Source organism: Chelonoidis abingdonii, chromosome 24 (genome assembly GCF_003597395.2).
Source record: "Chelonoidis abingdonii isolate Lonesome George chromosome 24, CheloAbing_2.0, whole genome shotgun sequence".
Taxonomy (NCBI): domain Eukaryota; kingdom Metazoa; phylum Chordata; order Testudines; family Testudinidae; genus Chelonoidis; species Chelonoidis abingdonii.
The window spans coordinates 20907783-20926719 of record NC_133792.1 but is presented as its reverse complement, the minus strand read 5'-3'; the positions used below and the strand labels follow the sequence as shown (position 1 = coordinate 20926719).

The following is an 18937-nucleotide window of genomic DNA, read 5'->3' as shown; positions in this document are numbered from 1 at the left end:
GTGAACATAATGGTAAAAGCTGTCACACTGTGTTCTTCTCTGTCCATAGAAAGAGCGAGAAAACGGCTCCAACCTGGCGTTCATGTTCCGGCTCCCATTTGCTGCCGGCAGAGTGTTCAGCATTAGCATGTTGGATACGTTGCTCTATCAGGTAAGAACAAGTTACCAGATTATGTGGTATTGCTGTGAATGCTGCCGAGGGCTGAGCTGCTTCTGTCTTGCAGCTACTAGTGTATTAGGGTGAGGGTGCTGAACAGGCATTCCAGCACCATATCCGAGATGGGGTCCCCATCCAGAGAGAGGCCTTACCCTAGTGCAAGGGTCCCTTCCTTTCAGTCTTCTGTGTTAGAGGATTCAGGTAAAACCTCCCAGAGGTTCCCCAGGCATTCATTGCAATCTCACTCATCCTCAGGACCCTATTTGATAGATGGCTAGAGCCGAAGTGGGGTGAATTGGGGCATGGCAGCTGTGCCCATCAGCTTCCCCAAGGGAATGTCTGCCACCTTAAAGCAAAACAGAAATGGGGACATTTGGAGACTAGACAGGCCTATAGGTCCAGCCCTTCCATCACCTGTCCCACTCACGCTAATGAGAGGGCCCTTCCATTTCGGCCCTCAGCCTCCTCGCTCTACACACGCTTTCTCCGCTCCTTTAGTATCCTGCTCGAAAACTGTGTGGCATCTCCCAGGTTCTGCCTGTGGCCTGGTATGTGTCACGTGTCTAGTTTAGGGACCCTTGAGCCATTTGGATGCTGCATTACTCTACATTGTGCCCTCATTATATCCCTCTTCAGGGCACATTTTACTTTCTTCTTGTTAATGATGTTGGTTTCCTGTATTTTAGAGAATCATTTAAAAACCGAATGCAGCATGAATTAAAAAAAATAAACCCACATGCCATTTTCCCCCTTTAGGAGAGGGGGAGAGAGAGAGAGAGAAGGAAGGAGCCATATGTGGCAGATGTTAGTCACATCACTGAATTCGCCTTTGGAATGTGCCCAGATACCATGGGTGTGGGCACAACATAAGAAGCAAATAGAAGAGAATATGGAATATAATCTCAGATTGTCAATACATTTGTACATTAAAGTGAACAGTTGAACAAGTGAAACCTTTTCTCTGGCCTGATCTCTCTCTAAATTTCTCCTGTCAGTCGTTCGTGAAGGACTACATGATCACCATTACGAGATTGCTGCTGGGCCTTGACACCACGCCGGGTTCTGGCTACCTCTGTGCTGTAAGTGCTAATGTTTGTCTCTTTCAAGCTGTAATGCAATGGGGTCACACATGCATGCAGGTCTGCATGTGAACACTCTGTGGGGATTGAATCGGGGATTGTTAGCCCCCAAGCACAGGCCTCTTGAGCCACGGTAAAGAAGAACTTCTGTCACTGAATAGCAGACTGTTGTAGTCACTGGGGCTGGCCTCTAGAGGGAGACAAAAATCACACCAACTTGGCCAGTGGATTGGTTCCTCCATGTCATGTGCAATAAGAGTTAAGTATAGAGCTGAACCTTACAACAACCTCAGTCCCAAGAGAGTTCGACAGGAACCTCACGCACTCTTCCTGTGGGATCAAACCAAAGCCCTGGGTCTCAACATCCCTGAGCCTTGGAGAAGTTCAGAACAGGATCCAAGCTCTGCAGCTTTGGACCTTCTCAAGACAGGAATGCCCTGTTGGTGAGGGGTCCCTTCAGTGATAGCAAACAGACACTTTTCCCCCTGTTGGTCAGATGAAAATCACTGAGGATGACCTGTGGATCCGTACGTATGGCCGTCTCTTCCAGAAGCTTTGCTCTTCCAGCGCAGAAATTCCCATTGGGATCTACAGAACTGAATCGCACATGTTCTCAACATCTGAGGTAAGAAATGTAGGGGTCAGAGAGTGCGGAAAACCTTACAGGCTGCAGCCCTGGTGTGAAAGGTCCCAGCAAGGATAAGTCACTGGATAACATGTAGAAGTACTTCCAAAATGTGTGCAATTGCGTCAGTCAGTCTGGCCCTTGCACTTAGCGTGACCAGATGTCCTGATTTTATAGGGACAGTCCCGATACTGGGGGCTTTTTCTTATATAGGCTTCTATTACTCCTCACCCCCATCCCGATTTTTCACACTTTCTGTCTGGGCACCCTACTTGCACTGTCAGCTCTGATCTTATAGCTGCTAGTGAACTGCATTATAGTAACAACCATGTCTAGCCAGGCAAGGAGAAATCCCATCTGAGCAGCTGATGGAGTAACATTTCGATCAAAGGACAAGCTGGGCCAGGCTGCCAGCAGCCAAAAGGGGCTCCCGATTCCTTGGAGTTGGTGCCCAAGCAGGGGGATTGAATGTAACAAATGTGCATGCACTAACCCAGTGTGAAGCAGGTAGGAATGCGTACTGGAAAGGAGGTTGGCTCGCAGAGTCCATGCTCGTCTCTCCTAATTTCTACATGGCACAAGGATATGTGAGAATGTTCTTTTTGTTAAAAGTCAAATATGCACTGGTGGCGGAGGGGTTTGTGCTTGTACAGCACCTGGCCCTAGGGGATCCTGTGCGGTGCTGGGGCTCTTCGGCACCACCACTATCCCCATTTGAAAAATCATATTAGTATTTAGTATTGGCACAAAAATAGGGCAGGTGGGGCTCGTCAGCCATGGCAGGCAGCCACCTCGCAGAAGGAAAACTCCAAGTTTAAACCAGGAACACCAGGCCTGGCCAACCAGTTTGTAAAAGTTGTGCCAGTCGCATCTGCTCTGTGGCCTACATTGCCGAGCCTGGGTAACTGGACAAGGCGAAGGTGAAGCAAGCACTGGCATAGAAAGTTAGGAATGCTGTTTGGAGTTGGGTAATCGTGGGATCCTCGTCTTGCCACTGGCTCATGGCGTGACCACAGACAGGTTAACGGCCTTCTGTGCGGTGCTCTGAACTGGGAAAGTGCCATAGAAGCCATGATTAATTATTATTGTGTGTTAACTCTGGACATGTTTACAGATCTTAAACAGTGGCTTAGACTGGGGGACAAGAGAGAGTTAGGATACGATGGGCAGTCAGTGATACATATTCACCACTAACACATATGCATCTTTATTTTGTTTTATTTCCAATGCAGCCTCATGACATCAGAACTCAGGTGAGAAACGTTTGTATTGAGCCTGTGAGAACGTTGTTACGATTTTGGTTTTCTTTAAAATTTAGTGGACTACTTAATGTTCATCAAGGCAATGATGATCTATATCCAGCACACAGTGCTGTGAGAAATTCAGCAATACCCAGCGTGGGCAGATTAGAATAGTTGGTTAGTGACTCAGTCTTAATTTTGAAGAGTGTTTAATCTTAAATATGAATTGAAAGCCATATAGAAAACTGCCACAAGGAGCTGAAGGATGACAATTAGTTAAATCCAATCTACCCCTTTGTCAGAGGTGCTGCAAACCATGGCACTATAAATGAATACATGCAATTCAGGTTTACATTTTATAATGGATATATGCTGTCCTATCTGTCGTGAGGATGAAAGGAAAACATGGAAGTTCAGCTGTTTGGCCATCATGAGAACATTATTCCATACAAACTTCTGTGCCAGTGATGTTACATGCATTTATTATTATTTTTAAATTCCACGTTCACCATCTACATAGCTTCTAGTATTAGAGGGTTTTGGAGTGGAGGTGGGGTTCAGAGTTAGGGAAACAGTCCCTTGGTGTGAATGTTAGAACACTACCAGATAGTATGAAAATGAAATGTCACCATTGAACTGTCAGGATCCACCCAGCATCTACAGGGATCCAGGAAGTAGCAGTCTCAATATGCATATTTCATAATGTTGGGGAATGCTGATTAGTTGGCCGTTGGTGTAAAGGTGTAGACCAAGGTAGAGCCCCTTTTTAAGAATGGGTAGCTGATCACAATAATACATTGTCCAAGTAAGTACCTGGTCCTACAAGGAGCTGGGCACAGCCAACTCCAGTGAAGTCAGGTGTTCAGTGTGTTTTCAGTGGAAAGATATTTAGTGCATCCTCTTATGTACTGCTGGGACTTCCAGTCGCAGATCTCAATCAATGTTGAGGATTGCGAGGATACAAAAGATGTCAAGGAGCACTGGAACATCAAGACAAGCCATCACAGGAACTCCTGCTCGAGTGACCAGTCTGAACACCCCTTGCTACGGCGTAAAAGCATGCAGTGGGCACGCAGGCTGAGTCGGAAGGGAAACAAGCACACAAGCAAAACAGCAGAGTGGATCAGCCAGCAGAGGTTGAGTCTGTACAGGAGGTCGGAGCGGCAGGAGCTTTCAGAGCTTGTCAAAAACCGAATGAAACATCTGGGTTTACCTACAACTGGGTATGGTAAGTAGGTTTTGTTCTTGCTTATGTTAAAGCAAAATTTAATGCAAAAGTTAATGGCTTTTCCAGCGATGCGCCCCATTCACAAGCTGATCATGTATTTTAGCATCTAGCCAAGCCAAACCAGACACATTCGGGGTATAAAACAATTCCAAAATGAAGCCTGATCCTCTAACTTGTTCATAGCTCTGGATAGTACATTCAAACTCGGCATTCCCATCAACCTGCAGTCCTCTTGCCTTATAAATTCCACAGCACTGAGACAGCAAGGGGCTTGTTTTCAGATACTGGCCTTTATTTCAGCAGTCACAAATAGCTGTGCACGCATCTGTAATTATTTTCAGGTGCAATAAATATCTCAGTATCAGGTATAACCAGGGAAATAAATGTCTAAATGACCTAAATTACAGGGGCAAAATTTCACTCATTACTTATTTGTGCCTGTAAAATTGATGACTGGCTAAGGAGAAGTTGAAAATATTGGCCCCACTCTATCATGAATCTGACCAAAATATCCATTTATAATAGTTGCTAATGCTATTGTCTGAGAATTCCAGCCCCTTGGCAAAACATGGAAGAAAAGAGCTCAGGCTGGGGCAATATTCTAGCATTATAGTTTTTTAATCCTTCAGCAAATTCTCTCCTAGAATTGCTTTTCAGTAGCTATAGAGCTGAGTGGTTCACTTCGATGTGCGTAGAACTTAATAACTCTTTAATTATCTCACAGCTCTCAGTAAAGCAAGTAGTGTACGATATAATCCTTGGGCATAATGTAAGAATCTCTCAGTGCAATGATTAGTTCTTCTAAAGTGTTTTAATTGGCTCTTAGCCCAAGAGTGTTTCTCACCATTTGTGGACAATAATCGATCCCTTAGTTATGAGGAAGTCTTTAGGCCACGGGTGTGCTTGCTTGCTTGTTTTTCTTTTAAACCATCCTGTGCTGCTGCCTGTTTGCCTCCATGCTACAAAAGCTTCTACCCTTCATGTTGAGGAGATAGTTCCCTACCCACACTTCAAAGGGCATCCGGTCTGAGACAAAATAATGCAAACGAAAAGCCATGTAACTGGAGCCTTCGGGCCAGGACCGTTGTGCACGGTGGGATTGTGGAGCTGGGGTGACCCTGACAATACAGTTCAGGAGGGATTTTAGATTTCTGGTCTCTAAGTTGTTTGCATCATTGCAACTTTTCAGATACATGGAAGAGAGGGAAAAGAACTGAGAAATAAATACATTTTGTTTTGGGTGGAGGAGTGGGGGTTGAGATGGGGGTTGAAAGGAAACAAAGATTTGCCCAGTGCACCAGCCGGTTCCACAAGCCTAGTTAAGGAAGAAGGTGTCGTTCCGAGGGACCCTTCAGAGCTGGGACGTTCTACTGGTGGATGTGGAATTGTGGAGCATTTCTCCCTTCTTGCCTTCTGCTCCCTACTTTTGGACAATGTTCCAATGGCACAAGGAGTTCATTTCACTTCCATGGTAGCTAATCAAATCAAGAAGAGGCGAGGGGATGGCTCCTTAGGCTCCAGTCCTGTAGTTGGGCACATTCTGAGCATGCGTGCAGAGCCTCGCTGAGATCATTGGTAGGGTCAGAGCCTTCCAGAATAAAGTCTGAGTGAGCACCAAGCACAACCAATGTTATTATTGCTGTCCTCTGGATCAGAGTGCTACTAGAAACACGGAGACAAACTGCTGTGTCTGTGTGACTATGTTATGACACTGTGTTGAACAACCAAGTGGCTACAGAGACAGCAGTGTTGTCATCATCACGCCCTGTCACTCAGAGTGCTACTATACCAGCATCTAGAGTCAACCAGAGTGGGCAGCCCCATGCCAATTGGTTTACTAGCATACAAAATCTCACAGTAGATCATCTGCTTGTGTGCCATGGTGTCTATCGGAAACAGAGGCATGTCAGTGGAGAGTTTTCCATAAGAACGGTTAATGATATCCAAGTTAGTCCCTCGTTGGCAACCTGCCAGCAATATGTATCGTCACTGAGTCTTTACAGTCCAGAATTAGAACCAGGAGCAACATCCATTCACCAGCAAGTTTGTTTCCTTAAAGAGCGGCAGAGAGATGTATAATGAAGGATCTAACCCAATATCCAATGAAGTCAGTGCAAAGATTCCCATTCTAGCATGGTAGAGTAAGTTTGAAGGATTACCTCACTGCATTCTTCTCAATCTGCTGTTCCCCCACTGTTAATATCCCAAGACTTTCTGCTGCTTGTTCTGTTGAACTAGGAGCCCTTCTTCAGCCAGGGCTCAAAGTCTGCAGCACAGATGTGGGCGTTTCCTCCTTTTCACATACAAATGCTCAAAGAATTACTGTGGTAGATGATCACCAGTTGTTAGCCGTTGTACTAGAGCACTGGAGCCTTCAAGGCAGATCCAGAATAACGGACATGGATTTAGTATAATAATGCCCTGGGCTATTAGCTGAGGGACAGCAATAGCATGTGTCAAATAGTGGAATAAGAGAACCAAGAGAACATGGTTTTTTTTTTAATATTAGACAAGCAGGAAAATTATATGTCCTAATGCAGAGGTGGGCAAACTACGGCCCGCGGGCCACATTCGGCCCATGGAACCGTCCTGCCTGGCCCTTGAGCTCCCAGCCAGGGAGGCTAGACCTCGGCCCCTCCCCCACTGTCCTTCCTCTCCTGCAGCCACGCTGCCACGCAGGCAGCACTCTGGGCAGTGGGGTTGCATGCTCCTGCAGGGTAGTGCAGCAGTGTGTCTGGCTCTGGCCGGGCGACATGGCTGCCAGACATGCTACTCTGAATGGCATGGTAAGGGGGCTGGGGCCGGGGGGTTGGATAAGGGGCAGGGCTCCCGGGTGGCAGTTAGAGGACAGGGAGCAGGGGGGTGGTTGGATGGGGTAGAGGTTCTGGGGGGTGGTGAGGGGACGAGGGACGGGTGGGTTCGATAGGTATGGGGTCCTGGAGGGGGCCTGTCAAGGGAAGGGGGTGTGGATGGGGGTCAGAGCAGTCAGGGGACTGGGAGAAGGGGGGGTTGGATAGCGGAGTGGGGTCCCAGGGGCGCTTAGGGGCAGGGAATCCCAGGAGGGGGCAGTAGGGGACAAGGAGCAGAAGGGGGTTAAATGGGTTGGGGGTTCTGAGGAGGGCAGTCAGGGAGCGGGAAGTGGGAGGGGGTGGCTAGGGGGTGGCGGCCAGGCTGTTTGGGGAGGCACAACCTGCCCTACCCGGCCCCCCATGCTGTTTTGCAACCCCAATGTGGCCCTCAGGCCAAAAAGTTTGGCCACCCTGTCCTAATGGAAAGATTGTTCCAGTAAAGCTACCAAAGTGAGATACAGACTATCCAAGAGCTGGTCACACAGGTCAGAGTGCTTGAAGGTAGTTGCAACTTGTACATCTGCCTTTTCTTAGCAGATGCCTAGGGTTTTCGCACTTATGAATTTCTACAGCTTGCTCCTATGGGCTTGCACGACCATCTAGCATTTGCTGGACATTCATTCTGAAGTGCAGCCAAATGTCCAGGTGGGTGAATACTTGTCAGCTAGAAAGGAAAACTAGATCCTCTCACAGAGTGGGAGCCATTAGACTCGTAACAGATCAAGGTGGGATGCTACACTCCGGAGTGTGAATGAAATCCAAATAATTGGCTGTGATATTTTGATGGTGGGGACAAGGGTTAACCTCTGAAGTTTATGATATCCCTGCTTATCCTTCCTATATAGCGACTGCAGCATAATGGTGTGTGGGCTGGGTCCATGTTTAGAGCTCTCTGCAACACGTAGGCCCAGCTGGACTCCAGGCCTTGTTCAGCTGGAACGCTACACTTCAAGGCTTGAGGAGAGTGGGGAGCTGGTCAATTGGGCGTTTAGAAAACATGGAGAGGGATAAAAGAGGAGGAGATGGAAATGTGCCGCTGACGTGCTGTGAAGTCGAAGGCTCCTTTGGACCCAGTGATGTGTCCGTGGACCAGTGACGTTTGGCACAGTGCTCTGGATACATTATCACAGCATATCACCTGTTGGTGTCTGACTATCTGTCACCTCACGGACAGAATGCATTGGGCTGCATTCTTTTCCCTTTCCTTTCTTTTCTTTTGCCCATTTTATCATGAAAGCTCAGGAGCTCGTCTCTAATACTTGCCGAATCACTGCTTGCTGATCTCTCTCTCTCTTTCTCTTTGTTTATGTCTGTACCTTTTCTCTGTATGTTCTGTAGAGGATGTAGCAAATTTAACAGCCAGTGATGTGATGAATCGGGTAAACCTTGGATATTTGCAAGGTAATTCTTTTTCCCTGGGAGTCAAGCTTGACTTGCTGCACCCAGCATAACGAGATCATGCCAGTTAAGTCTAACCCACACCCGCTTGCCAGTTTTCACCTTAGACTGATTTGAGCCTTTTAAGTCCTTGTTTATTGGACAGGATTGGGAAAGGACCATCCTGTAGTTGAACCACAAATGGAAGATCCAGTAAACTCAAAGAGAGAGAAAATTCAGTGACTGTTTTCTAGTTGAAAATGTTCAAGGAACTTACAGCTGTTAATTGCCTCTTTAAAAATCCCTCCACTGCAACTTGATTTATGTCTGTTGAAACCATTGGGAATTTGAGACCCAGATTTTTTTTCCTTGGCAGAATAAAAAAGGTTGGAGGTAAACTACGACTTCTCTGGAAGCTATGGAATATGGGCCTCAGAGTTGAATGTAACTTGCCCCAGACTTGTATACTTCTCCAAATGCCAGAAACACTGAGTCTGAGACAGTTTACAAAGCACTTCAGGGCCAGCCAATGAATGGCACTATAGAAATGCAAATATTTCATTATCTTATTTTAAAATGTGTGTCCCGGGATCAAAATGTAAGAGCCTCGTATAATTTAAAGAACTGTTTTCTACTAGGTTTTATTGCTATTTTATTTCAAAACTCCCATGGGAGAATCCCAAAGTGTAACAAAACCATTTATGTGTTCTTAATGGTTAGCCCCAAGTCATCTGTGGATGCTTGACTTGATTCAAAGGAGCAAGGACCAAATTCTGTTAGCACCCATGCTTTACCTAGTCTGAGCACCTTGTTTAGTCTCCAAGAGGATGGTCTCATTCCAGTCCGATGGGATTTATTTGCAATTACCCCTGGACTGAAATCTCGCAGTTGGAGCTGAATTTCATACTGGGTTAAACAGTAACTCAGTCCCTGACTGAAGCATGACCGTGCTGTGTTGCTTTGTAGAAAACAGGCCATGCTGAAGGAAGTTGAAGCATTTAAGTAGAAGTACCTGTGGGAAGGGATTTTAACTACAGTCATCAAAGTTCATATGATTTTGATGGCTACAGCAAAACAAAATATAAAGCAAATCTTTATGGAGCAATTCTCTGCCAAGACCCTTTTAAATCAAACCCAAAGATGAGCAAAAAAAATTTGTCACCTATTTGAATTTCGGGCCTTCATTAGACAACACTTAAGGTGAAAAGTTGGCATTTCCCTATAGATTGTGTGCTTCGTCAGAGAAATGGCCCCAAATGTGGTGTCATGGAAGTCCCACTCAGTTACAGTATATTGCCAATTAGTCAGTCCGTATTTGTTAATCCATGTCTCAGTGACATTTTTTTGCCTGAAGCTTTTTTGATTTCTTATGCTGTAAAGGTGTAAATACCTCGATGGTCAGAGCATTATGAATTCGTACTTACAACCTTATAAGCCAAGAGAAAGAATAAAACAAAAAATACATACAGAAAAATTTGTTAATGTTAATATTATTTTTTGGCTCTTCAGCCAATCTACGAGCTCATAGGTTTTTAGTCAGAAGACCAAGTTTATATCTAGACACTCTCTAACTTGGTCTAGTGAGCATATATCTGCAACTTGGGAACAACAGAGTCTCTGATCCAGGGAAGACGCTATGGCAATATACTTGGTGGGTTAGCAGTGCTTTGCCCTAATGCATGGTTTTGCTAGGAAAAGTGGCTTCCATGGAGCAGGAGAACCTGCCTCTACCAAAGGTATGCCCACTCCTTTCCCAGTCGTATGGCAAACTGCGCATTTGTAATACCCAAGCTGTAAGAAGTTTTAAATGTCTCTAGCCCTGCTCTCATGGCATTACTATGCTTCTGCTCCTGTTTCACTGTAAGGCTAAGCAATGGGATGTGATCAGCTAAAACCAAACTGTCTGAAGGCTCTAAATATTGATTGGTTGCTCACAGCGGTGGTATTCCGGACATAGGTTAGAATGATACCAAACAACAGCTTCCCAAAAAGAAGTGCACGATTCACAATACTCCATAGCAACTGACCCATCTTCCTTCATCACCATGGAGATGGTCAGCAGATCCCAAGGCCAGCAGTGGGAAGCCCGAAGAGGGAATGATGTGGGATCAAATCCCAGAGGTGGGGACCTGCTCTTGAGAATGCGCTTTGGCTTTCATTGACTCTGCCCTCAGGACAGATAGCTGAAAAGTTCCTTCTGAGCAGAGACGTGCTGAGGCAGAGGGGAGCAGAGAGCTGGAGACCAGACTAGGGTAGGTTATTTAGGGCTTTATCGGATTTCATCCATGCAAAAGTGAATTGGCAGCCCATGTAGAAAGTGAAACTCAGGTGTAACCTGCTACTGAAAGGGTGCCCACTTACATTATGCATCATAGCCATGTGTGATGCACTAGCTGAAGGTGTGGCCTTCCAGGTTAATCCTAGCCAAGGTGCTTTGCTCCAACCTTGAGCGAAGAAGCATAGATATATGTGACTCACCTAGAGGAATGGATGCTGCCTCTTGGCCAGCTGAAGATGAAAGAAAGTTGCTCCAGGCTACTGGTGTCTGTGTGCCTAGTGATAGAGAGGGGACTAATGCGGGAAAGCCGATAAGGCCCTGTGTTAGACTCCCATTTTAAGCCATACCCTTTGTCCAGATCTCAGCTATCTTTGGATCCTCGGAGACTTCTCTGTTCACAAGCTGTGGAGATAAAAGCACAACCATTTTCTGCTCCTGGGGGCAAGTGTAACCATTTTCAAGGCTGGTTGTTTGTCTCATATTGCCTGTCGTATGAGATGTTGAAAAGACAACACAGTCTCAGATCCAGCAGAAACATGAAGCTCCAACATGCTCGTGGATTTTCATTGCAAGGAGACCTTGACAGCCCTGACGGAGATGGGGTGGCAGGCAGATTGCATGGATCTGTTCCTGAATGCAGGGGAAGGAATGAGAAGGGTCAGGAAGGAGGGATTTGATGTATATGACTGCAGTGTGGGGCGCCATTAAACCCTTCAACCTCTGAGGTTTCACTGTCTCCATCTCTAATGTAGAGGGAGTGAAAGGACCACTCTTTGCCTATAGCACAACATAGTGTTTACATGGCTTAGGGTCTTTAAAACAAGCTGTTAGTGAGGCCACAGGAATAGGTAGCCTGTGTAGTCATTACAACCTGTTTATAGATTAATCTCTGATCTAGGTACACCTCTGCCCCGATATAATGCCACCCGATAGAACATGAATTCAGATATAATGCAGTAAAGTAGCGCTCCGGGAGGAGGGCGGATTCACGCTCCAGCGGATCAAAGCAAATTTGATATAATGCGGTTTCCCTTATAACACAGTAAGATTTTTTGGATCCCAAGGACAGTGTTATATCGGGGTGGAGGTGTATTAGTTTTCACAACATTCTGTACAGTAGCAGATAACGCATGAATGTTATGGCTTAGCTGATTTTTTCCGTTAGCCTCAAGCGCTATGGGCTGTACACACATATACCCATCTCGAAACCACTGATGCAATGATTATTGGTAACTGGGAAGCCTATCATTACAGCCACACAAAGGGCATCAGTGGTGCCAATTCTGCAACATCACTTTGCCTGGCATCGCAGGAGGGGACAATTGCATACTATTTGTACACGCAATTCTCAGCAATGCTTCTCTGCTGACCAGATGTGCACAAGCTGCTATGAGCATATTTACGTGTGAGTAAATTCAGTTGGCACATCTGCCCTGGAAATCAAACATTTGCTGTCAGTTGGAGGCATGCATCTTTGCACCTGCATTTGGCTGTTTGCTCAGACAAATCTATTTCATATTTTGCTTGACTTGCTTTTATAGAAGTGTTGGCATGTTTCCTGAAAAAGTATCTTCTAGAGTTCCACTGGCGAACACATTTTAAAGGAACAATCAATTATACAGTAATAATCAAAACCAAGGAAGATGTAACAAGAATTGAAAAGACTAGGGGGTTAGGAGAAAGGTCCAGGCATAGAAGGAGAAACAGTAAAGTAGAGAACACACATGCATGAGATGACTAACATCTGTTTAGGGAAGGTCTGCTATTGCAAGCTATAGCAGAGTGTGGCACCACTGAACATTCACTCTATGATAAAACCTTAACTACGATTTCAAAAATTGTGCAAAAAATCTAATAAGCACAGTAGATGGTTTTCTGTGATGCTGGAGTATTTCAGATTAATATTAGAGCTGAAGTCCCAGTGAAAAGCCTTATTGTGATTTCATGTAACTGTCTCAGTCATTACTGTGCCTTTGACTTACCTCTCTATTAACCTGTCATCCCACTTTTCCATCCTGTTCGCAATGCATCTTGTCAGTGAATGTGACAACTGCTAATTGTTTGACAGCTCCCACTCCCATTTACACTTACTGAGCTACACGTTGATGAACAGAATTTTCTTGACTGCTGAACAGACGTACTTGCATTCATTTCACTCATGACCTGGTTGCTCAGTTACCTTAAAAGCAAGCCAGAGCTACCGTTTAGAACACTATTTACTCTGTGCAACATGAACATGATGTAACTAGACCATGCAAATAAATATTCCCATGCAATTATCTTGCTGGCAGCATCGATGAGGCTAGTTCTATGGAGTATTATGTTTTACAAGGTAATTTATGATATGCATGTGTTGATGGCCATGAATAATTCCTGATGAACTTGCTAGTAACTCAGAGTTTTGCTATTGAATTCTGCCATCATTAAGTACCTAACTGTGCTACAGTCCTGTGTGCTCTGAAACTACAATGAGTTTTTTTTGGGTAGAATAAAAAAAAAATCATGTAAATAAATCTTGCTGCTGGGCTAAGAGTAAAATAATGAACAAGAGGAAATCTGTGACTGTGGCAAAAAATCATACAGCTGACGGGTATTATAGTTGCATTGGACAGCGTTTTGGAGGGCATATGGTGCACGTAGTGCAGTAAGAGTAACGTCACTTTTCTCTTTGCATTAAAACAAGGTAAGACCAGTTCTTTACTTTCCTTAGCGATGCCATATGGTCTGAGATAGACACTAAAAATTGTCCATCACTGAAATACCTGAGTTGTGTGGCTGCCATCAAGTGCTTTCAGATGCTCACATGTGCTTAAGCAGCCTGGTGCTTTGAAAAAGTGATGGTTGAAAGTTCAGGTGCCAACCCCAATGTCCAGGGGAATGAATGAGGCATGTGTAGGGCCTTGCTCTGGTGAATGCCTATAGGCTTGGAAGATGTTCAGTTCATTCCTGGGGACAGACCAGAGGTTTTGGCATAAGGATCACTGACTGTAGGGGTTGTGTGGAGAGCATGAGGGACAGCATGCACTGGAGTGTGACCATAGGAGCCTGGGGAAAAGGAGACCCCAGACAGGCTGTGTGTACGGTTGTCAGGAAGCTCTATAAGATAGAAAATGGATGAGGTAATATCTTTTATTGAACAAACTTCTGTTGGTCAACGAACCAAGCATTTGAGCAACACAGAGCTCTTCACTCTCAGGTCTGCATGGTTGGTAGCTTGGCTCGCTGTCTGAATATGGTCCAGGAGGGTACATATGTTGGCAGCTAGCACAACCAGCCCTTTGTGCTACCCTGCTATTTTTAGTATGCTAGAGCAGAGCTAGCGCAGGTATGTCTAAGCGAGCGGGGAATGGCCCCCTTCCCAGCCCAAATGCAGACATACCAGTGAGTGACTGCTCAGCAGTGGTCCATGACCCAGCCCATTCCAGGAGCAGGATCAGAAGGGGAGCCCTTCAGCTCTCAGATTAGGGTGCTCCCAAATTATGAGCTAAAGCCTGGCTGTGCGGGGGCGGGGAAGCCCTTATTCTCCAGAGAGCGAACTGGTGCGCGGAGATTTAGTGCTCGCAGGGCTCACCGCTTATAAACCAGCTTTGCCATTCCACCTGGTCTACCTTACAGCCCCCTGCTAACCGCCTGTCTCCAGGTCTATGCAGAGAGGAAGGGAACCTGCTTGCCTCCTACAGCACCTTTAAAACATGATACCACAAGCTGATGTTCATATGCTTTTTCACTCTAATGCATCATGGACTCCAAAGGCAAGAGGCTCCTCACAATCCTGTTTGCCCCCACCTGCTTTTGTGGTGCTGGTTGTCATGTTAGTGAGGCTTTGGCTTGTCTGGTGGGAGGCACTCAGGTACGAAAGTGAGCTGGGGTGAGCCCATCTTGGTTAAAGTGCTGCTTTCATTGGGCTAGCCAGCGCCGGGCTTGGATGAACCAAGGGGGCCTGGGAGCGTGTAAAGAAAACCAAGCCAAAAAGAGACTTGAGCCATCAAGCACTGTTGTAGCAGGATTTGTCATAGGGCTAAGCTGGCAGACACGCTGGACGTGTGAGTTTAGAGCACCATTTCACACCCATTCTTTAGCACACCTGCTTCTATAATTGTAATGCATTGGGGAGAATCGGGAAATGTCCATTAGCCCCTCTGATGCCCCATTTTCAAGTGCATGTGCGATTTAAAAAACGTTCACTGACTAATTCAGCCAAGAGTTACCAGTGATAACCCCAGCCACCTGCATAACTACTCTGGTTTTCACCCCTTGCAGATGAAATGAATGACCATCAGAACACATTATCCTATGTCCTGATTAATCCGCCGCCAGACACACGCCTGGAACTCAATGATATAGTGTATGTATGAACTTAACACAGAGTGGTTGCAATGCAATGCAAAATGATGGGAAAAAATTGCTAAATGTCATCTGAGTAGCTATATATTTATTTGTGAGATTTTAGCTGACATGGGTCATTCTCATGCTCTGGGGACCCTGCCATGGAGAAGGGATGTGGTAAGCAGTGGGAACTTTGGGCTGGGGGGTGGGGGGCAGGGGAGTGGAGGAAGACTTACCAAGCAGGCAGTGGGGGCCTCAGGGAGGGGAAGAAGCTGAGTCTCCACCACAGCCCAGGTGTCCAGCGGTGGGTCAGCGGCAGCTGCACCAGGGACGACTAAGCCTATTATAACCACCCCCACCCCCATGAGAGTCTTATATTTATGCAGCTAGTTATACACAGTCTGCCCTGAACAGCGGTGGCTCCAGGCACCAGTGCTCCAAGTGTGTGCCTGGGGCGGCAAGCCGCAGGGAGTGCCCTGCCGGTCGCGGTGAGGGCGACAGTCAGGCTGCCTTCGGCGGCTTGCCTGCAGGAAGGCTACCGGGCCCGTGGATTCAGCGGCAATTCAGCAGCGGGTACGCCAAAGCTGCAGGACTGGCGGACCTCCCGCAGGCGCGCCACCGAATCTGTGAGACTGGGGACCTCCCGCAGGCAAGCCGCCGAAGGCAGCCTGCCTGCCGTGCTTAGGGTGGCAAAAAAGCTAGAGCCGCCCCTGGCCCTGAAGATGTGCTGTGGAACATCTTCTCATTTATACTGATGTAAATCTGGAGTAACTCCACTGATGGCAACAGAGTTAACTTGGGAGGAACTGAGGGCAGAGAGCTTGGGTAGCTTTCCCAAGAAAGCCTGTGTGCTTGGAAATGAGTTAGGTGCCTACCACGTACATGTAACACTTATAGGCTTGTTCCATGTTTCTCCTAGGTATTTAATACGCTCTGACCCTCTAGCTCATGTATCCAATGACTCCCACAGTCGAAAAAGCAGCTGCAGTAACAAGCTGGACCCATGCAATCCTGAAACAAGAGATGAAACACAGCTCTAAACAACCTTGCCACTGACCACGTCTTCTTCTCATATTGCTAATGCATGGAACTGTAAGAGAATTTACTATAAACTTTACCCAAGGGGATGAATTCTTTGGGGACAAAAATGGATTCCAGGTGGAATACTTAAAAGAAAAAAATCCAGTGAACACTACTTGTCAGTGGGTTCCAATGTCCTGGCAGATGCCTCCGCTTTGCACTAAGAAAATATAATTCCCAACCTGGATTCAAGCTGCTTAGAAATGCCTTGAAAGAAAATTCCTCAAACCTCGGAGTTAAAGGACAGCTGGCCAAATAAAAGGCTCGAGGATTCGTACGGTTATTTGTTTTTAACTTTTTTTTTTTTAATATATACCGCAACTAGTGAACAGTCTTCATCGGTACTGGCGGACGTGGCCGAAGTGAACAGAGACTACAACTGAAACCTGATTGACTAGAAGGATCGGACTGAAAAACACCCCCAAACACTGCCGATCACATTGTACCCAGTGGAATGTGGCAGTGTCAGGGCAAGAGAGAAAATTATCATGTAGCCTTTTTATTTATGTTTTCAATGGTATCCTTCCCCCTGCAGGCTACCCACCCGTCCTAATGCTCTTCAGCCGTTGTTGCCTTGTTTTCCATTATGGGGAAAGAGACAGCTGGGGGGGAGAGAGGTGAAAGACATCACTCACTTTTAATTAGCCATCTCCAGTTCTGGTACAATAGCACATCATGCCTTTGGAAGCTCCAGTAAGCTGCTGAGGTGGGACAAGAAACCCCTTAAGCTAGAGGGCTGCTGGAAGTGTGCGATTTGTCCTTAGGCGCTGGGGCTATGAGCCAAAGCCGTTGTCAAATTACAGCAGTGTACGTTTATCAAATGCCTGTGCCAAATCCACCTTCCTTTAAAAGTCTCATAAACAGGCAAACTGAGGACCAAAACTTGTGACATCATCCCTGTGCTGTTTATCTGTGGTCATAGCTACATGGAACCCCTGGTTCAGCTGGGCCCCTGCAGACTTTGTCACATCACCGCATATCAAAGATCAGCTCTGGCTGGCAGTATTACAGAAACTGACAACCGGCCTAGTCTAGCCACACATAGCTGAGGGTTAAAGTACCCAGGGGACAGGCTGCAGTTTTACAAACAAGGCTCCTGTGTCCACACACAGGTTAGGATAACTGAAGAGGCTCTTACCTAGATAGAGGCTAAGTGCAGCTTTATTGCCTCTGGAGCGAATGGGGCCAGCACCTTTCTTCTAAAGACTTTGTTAAAGCCACAACAAGGGGGGGGGGTCACGCTCACCTATTTGGCCCTGCAGCTCCCGGAATGGTTGCTAGGGCTGAGCCCCAACGCTTTACTCTAGCTTTGCCTAAGTACTTGGTTAGGCCACTAACTGCCACATTAGGAGCTAAGGCCACTCTTAGCTACTCCGGGCCTACCCAAAACTCCTGCTCAGCTGCTGCCTAACCCACTCGGTGCCTAAATTTTCACCAACAGACTCTACATGCCCAAGATTCTGCCTCTGGGCCATGGGTGCTGGTGCCTTACTCTGGGGGGGGCTGGACGCCTGTGCCCCGGGGGAAGTGAGGCATCCCCTCACCCATCTCACCTGCCAGGTCCAGTCTCTGGCTCCCTGGCCAGAGGCCGTAGTGGTGCTGGCCCCCATTTTATAGCTCAGTGCTTAGCAGCCTCACCTAAGATGGACACCCCAGCTTCAGGTGGAGGGGGAGAAAGGCTTGGAGCAGGGGGCGCAGTCTATGGGATGGCGGGAGGGGCTTTGGTTCGCTTGTCCATGCTGGATAACTATTTAGAGTCATTGGCAGAGGGGAGCTCTTGGCTCTCCCCTGCCACTCAGAGTTTGGGGGTGCCCAAGGCAGCCATCTCAAGCACTCGTGCTCAGTGGGCCAATGCCTTTTTAAGCCCAAGAGGACCAGGCTTTAACAAGCTAGACTGTGGGAAACCCACCTGAGAGTCTCCCATCGCTGAGGGGTAGAACGCGCCCTAGAGAGATGGAAAACCCATGTTCAACTCCTTTCCCCCTACCCTGGGGAATGTGGGTTTCCCACAGCCTGGGTGAGGGCACTAATCACTGGGCTGCAGGTGGGCCGGGGGGGACAGCAGCAGCTTTGCTACCTGTGGGAGAGGGGTTGTACCTGTGACCTCCACGCAGTGCTAGACACCTCATTGCCTCTCACTTCCCAGTCATTGTAATAGGGAGCCAAGGCTTCAAACCAGCCCTTGTGATGCTCAGTGATTTCTCTAAAGTTACCCTCGCACTGTTCAACAGGCAACGCCCAAGTCTCTTTGCAACTCCGGTCCAAAATTTAGTCAATAGGCCTCATTTCACAAAAGAATCCATGTCGTTACAGGACTAGGTCCAAAGAGAAAATTGGGGAGTTTGGGGTGCAGCAGGGGGGGTTTGGGCTCTGAGAGGGATTTGGGGTGCAGAAGGGGGCTCAGGGCTGGAGCAGGGGATTGTGGGGGTTCAGGGTGCAGTGCTTATGTCCGGAGTCTCCCAGAAACAGCGACATGTCCCTCTGGCTCCTAGGTGCAGAGGGGGCTGGGGGGGGCCTCTGTGTGCTGCCCCTGCAGCTCCCATTGACCACAGCTCCCTGCCACTGAGAGCTATGGAACTGACGCTCAGGGTAGGGGCAGTGCGTGGAGCCCCCCGGCTGCCCTTGAACATAGGAGCTGGATGGACATGCCAGCTGCTTCCGGAAGCCACACAGAATTGGCGGCTGCGGCAGCACAGA

General features: G+C 47.1%; 1 protein-coding gene across 7 annotated transcripts in view; it reads left to right on the top strand.

The window, feature by feature from the left end:
* The window catches only part of KCNT1 (potassium sodium-activated channel subfamily T member 1), a 192998-nt gene extending 175913 nt beyond the window's left edge, over positions 1-17085 (top strand). For 4 of the 7 annotated variants that reach the window (XM_032767561.2, XM_075060458.1, XM_032767563.2 and 1 more), the window contains 8 exons: positions 50-151; positions 1153-1236; positions 1733-1861; positions 3094-3114; positions 4027-4330; positions 8518-8580; positions 15095-15179; positions 16080-17085. In XM_032767561.2, coding sequence (XP_032623452.1) covers positions 50-151; positions 1153-1236; positions 1733-1861; positions 3094-3114; positions 4027-4330; positions 8518-8580; positions 15095-15179; positions 16080-16200 — 909 coding nt within the window. In that variant the 3' untranslated portion in view covers positions 16201-17085. The remainder of the gene's footprint in view (positions 1-49; positions 152-1152; positions 1237-1732; positions 1862-3093; positions 3115-4026; positions 4331-8517; positions 8581-15094; positions 15180-16079) is intronic. The other 3 variants (XM_032767569.2, XM_032767566.2, XM_032767564.2) reach the window with 2 other exon arrangements.
* The last annotated feature ends 1852 nt before the right edge of the window (positions 17086-18937 follow it).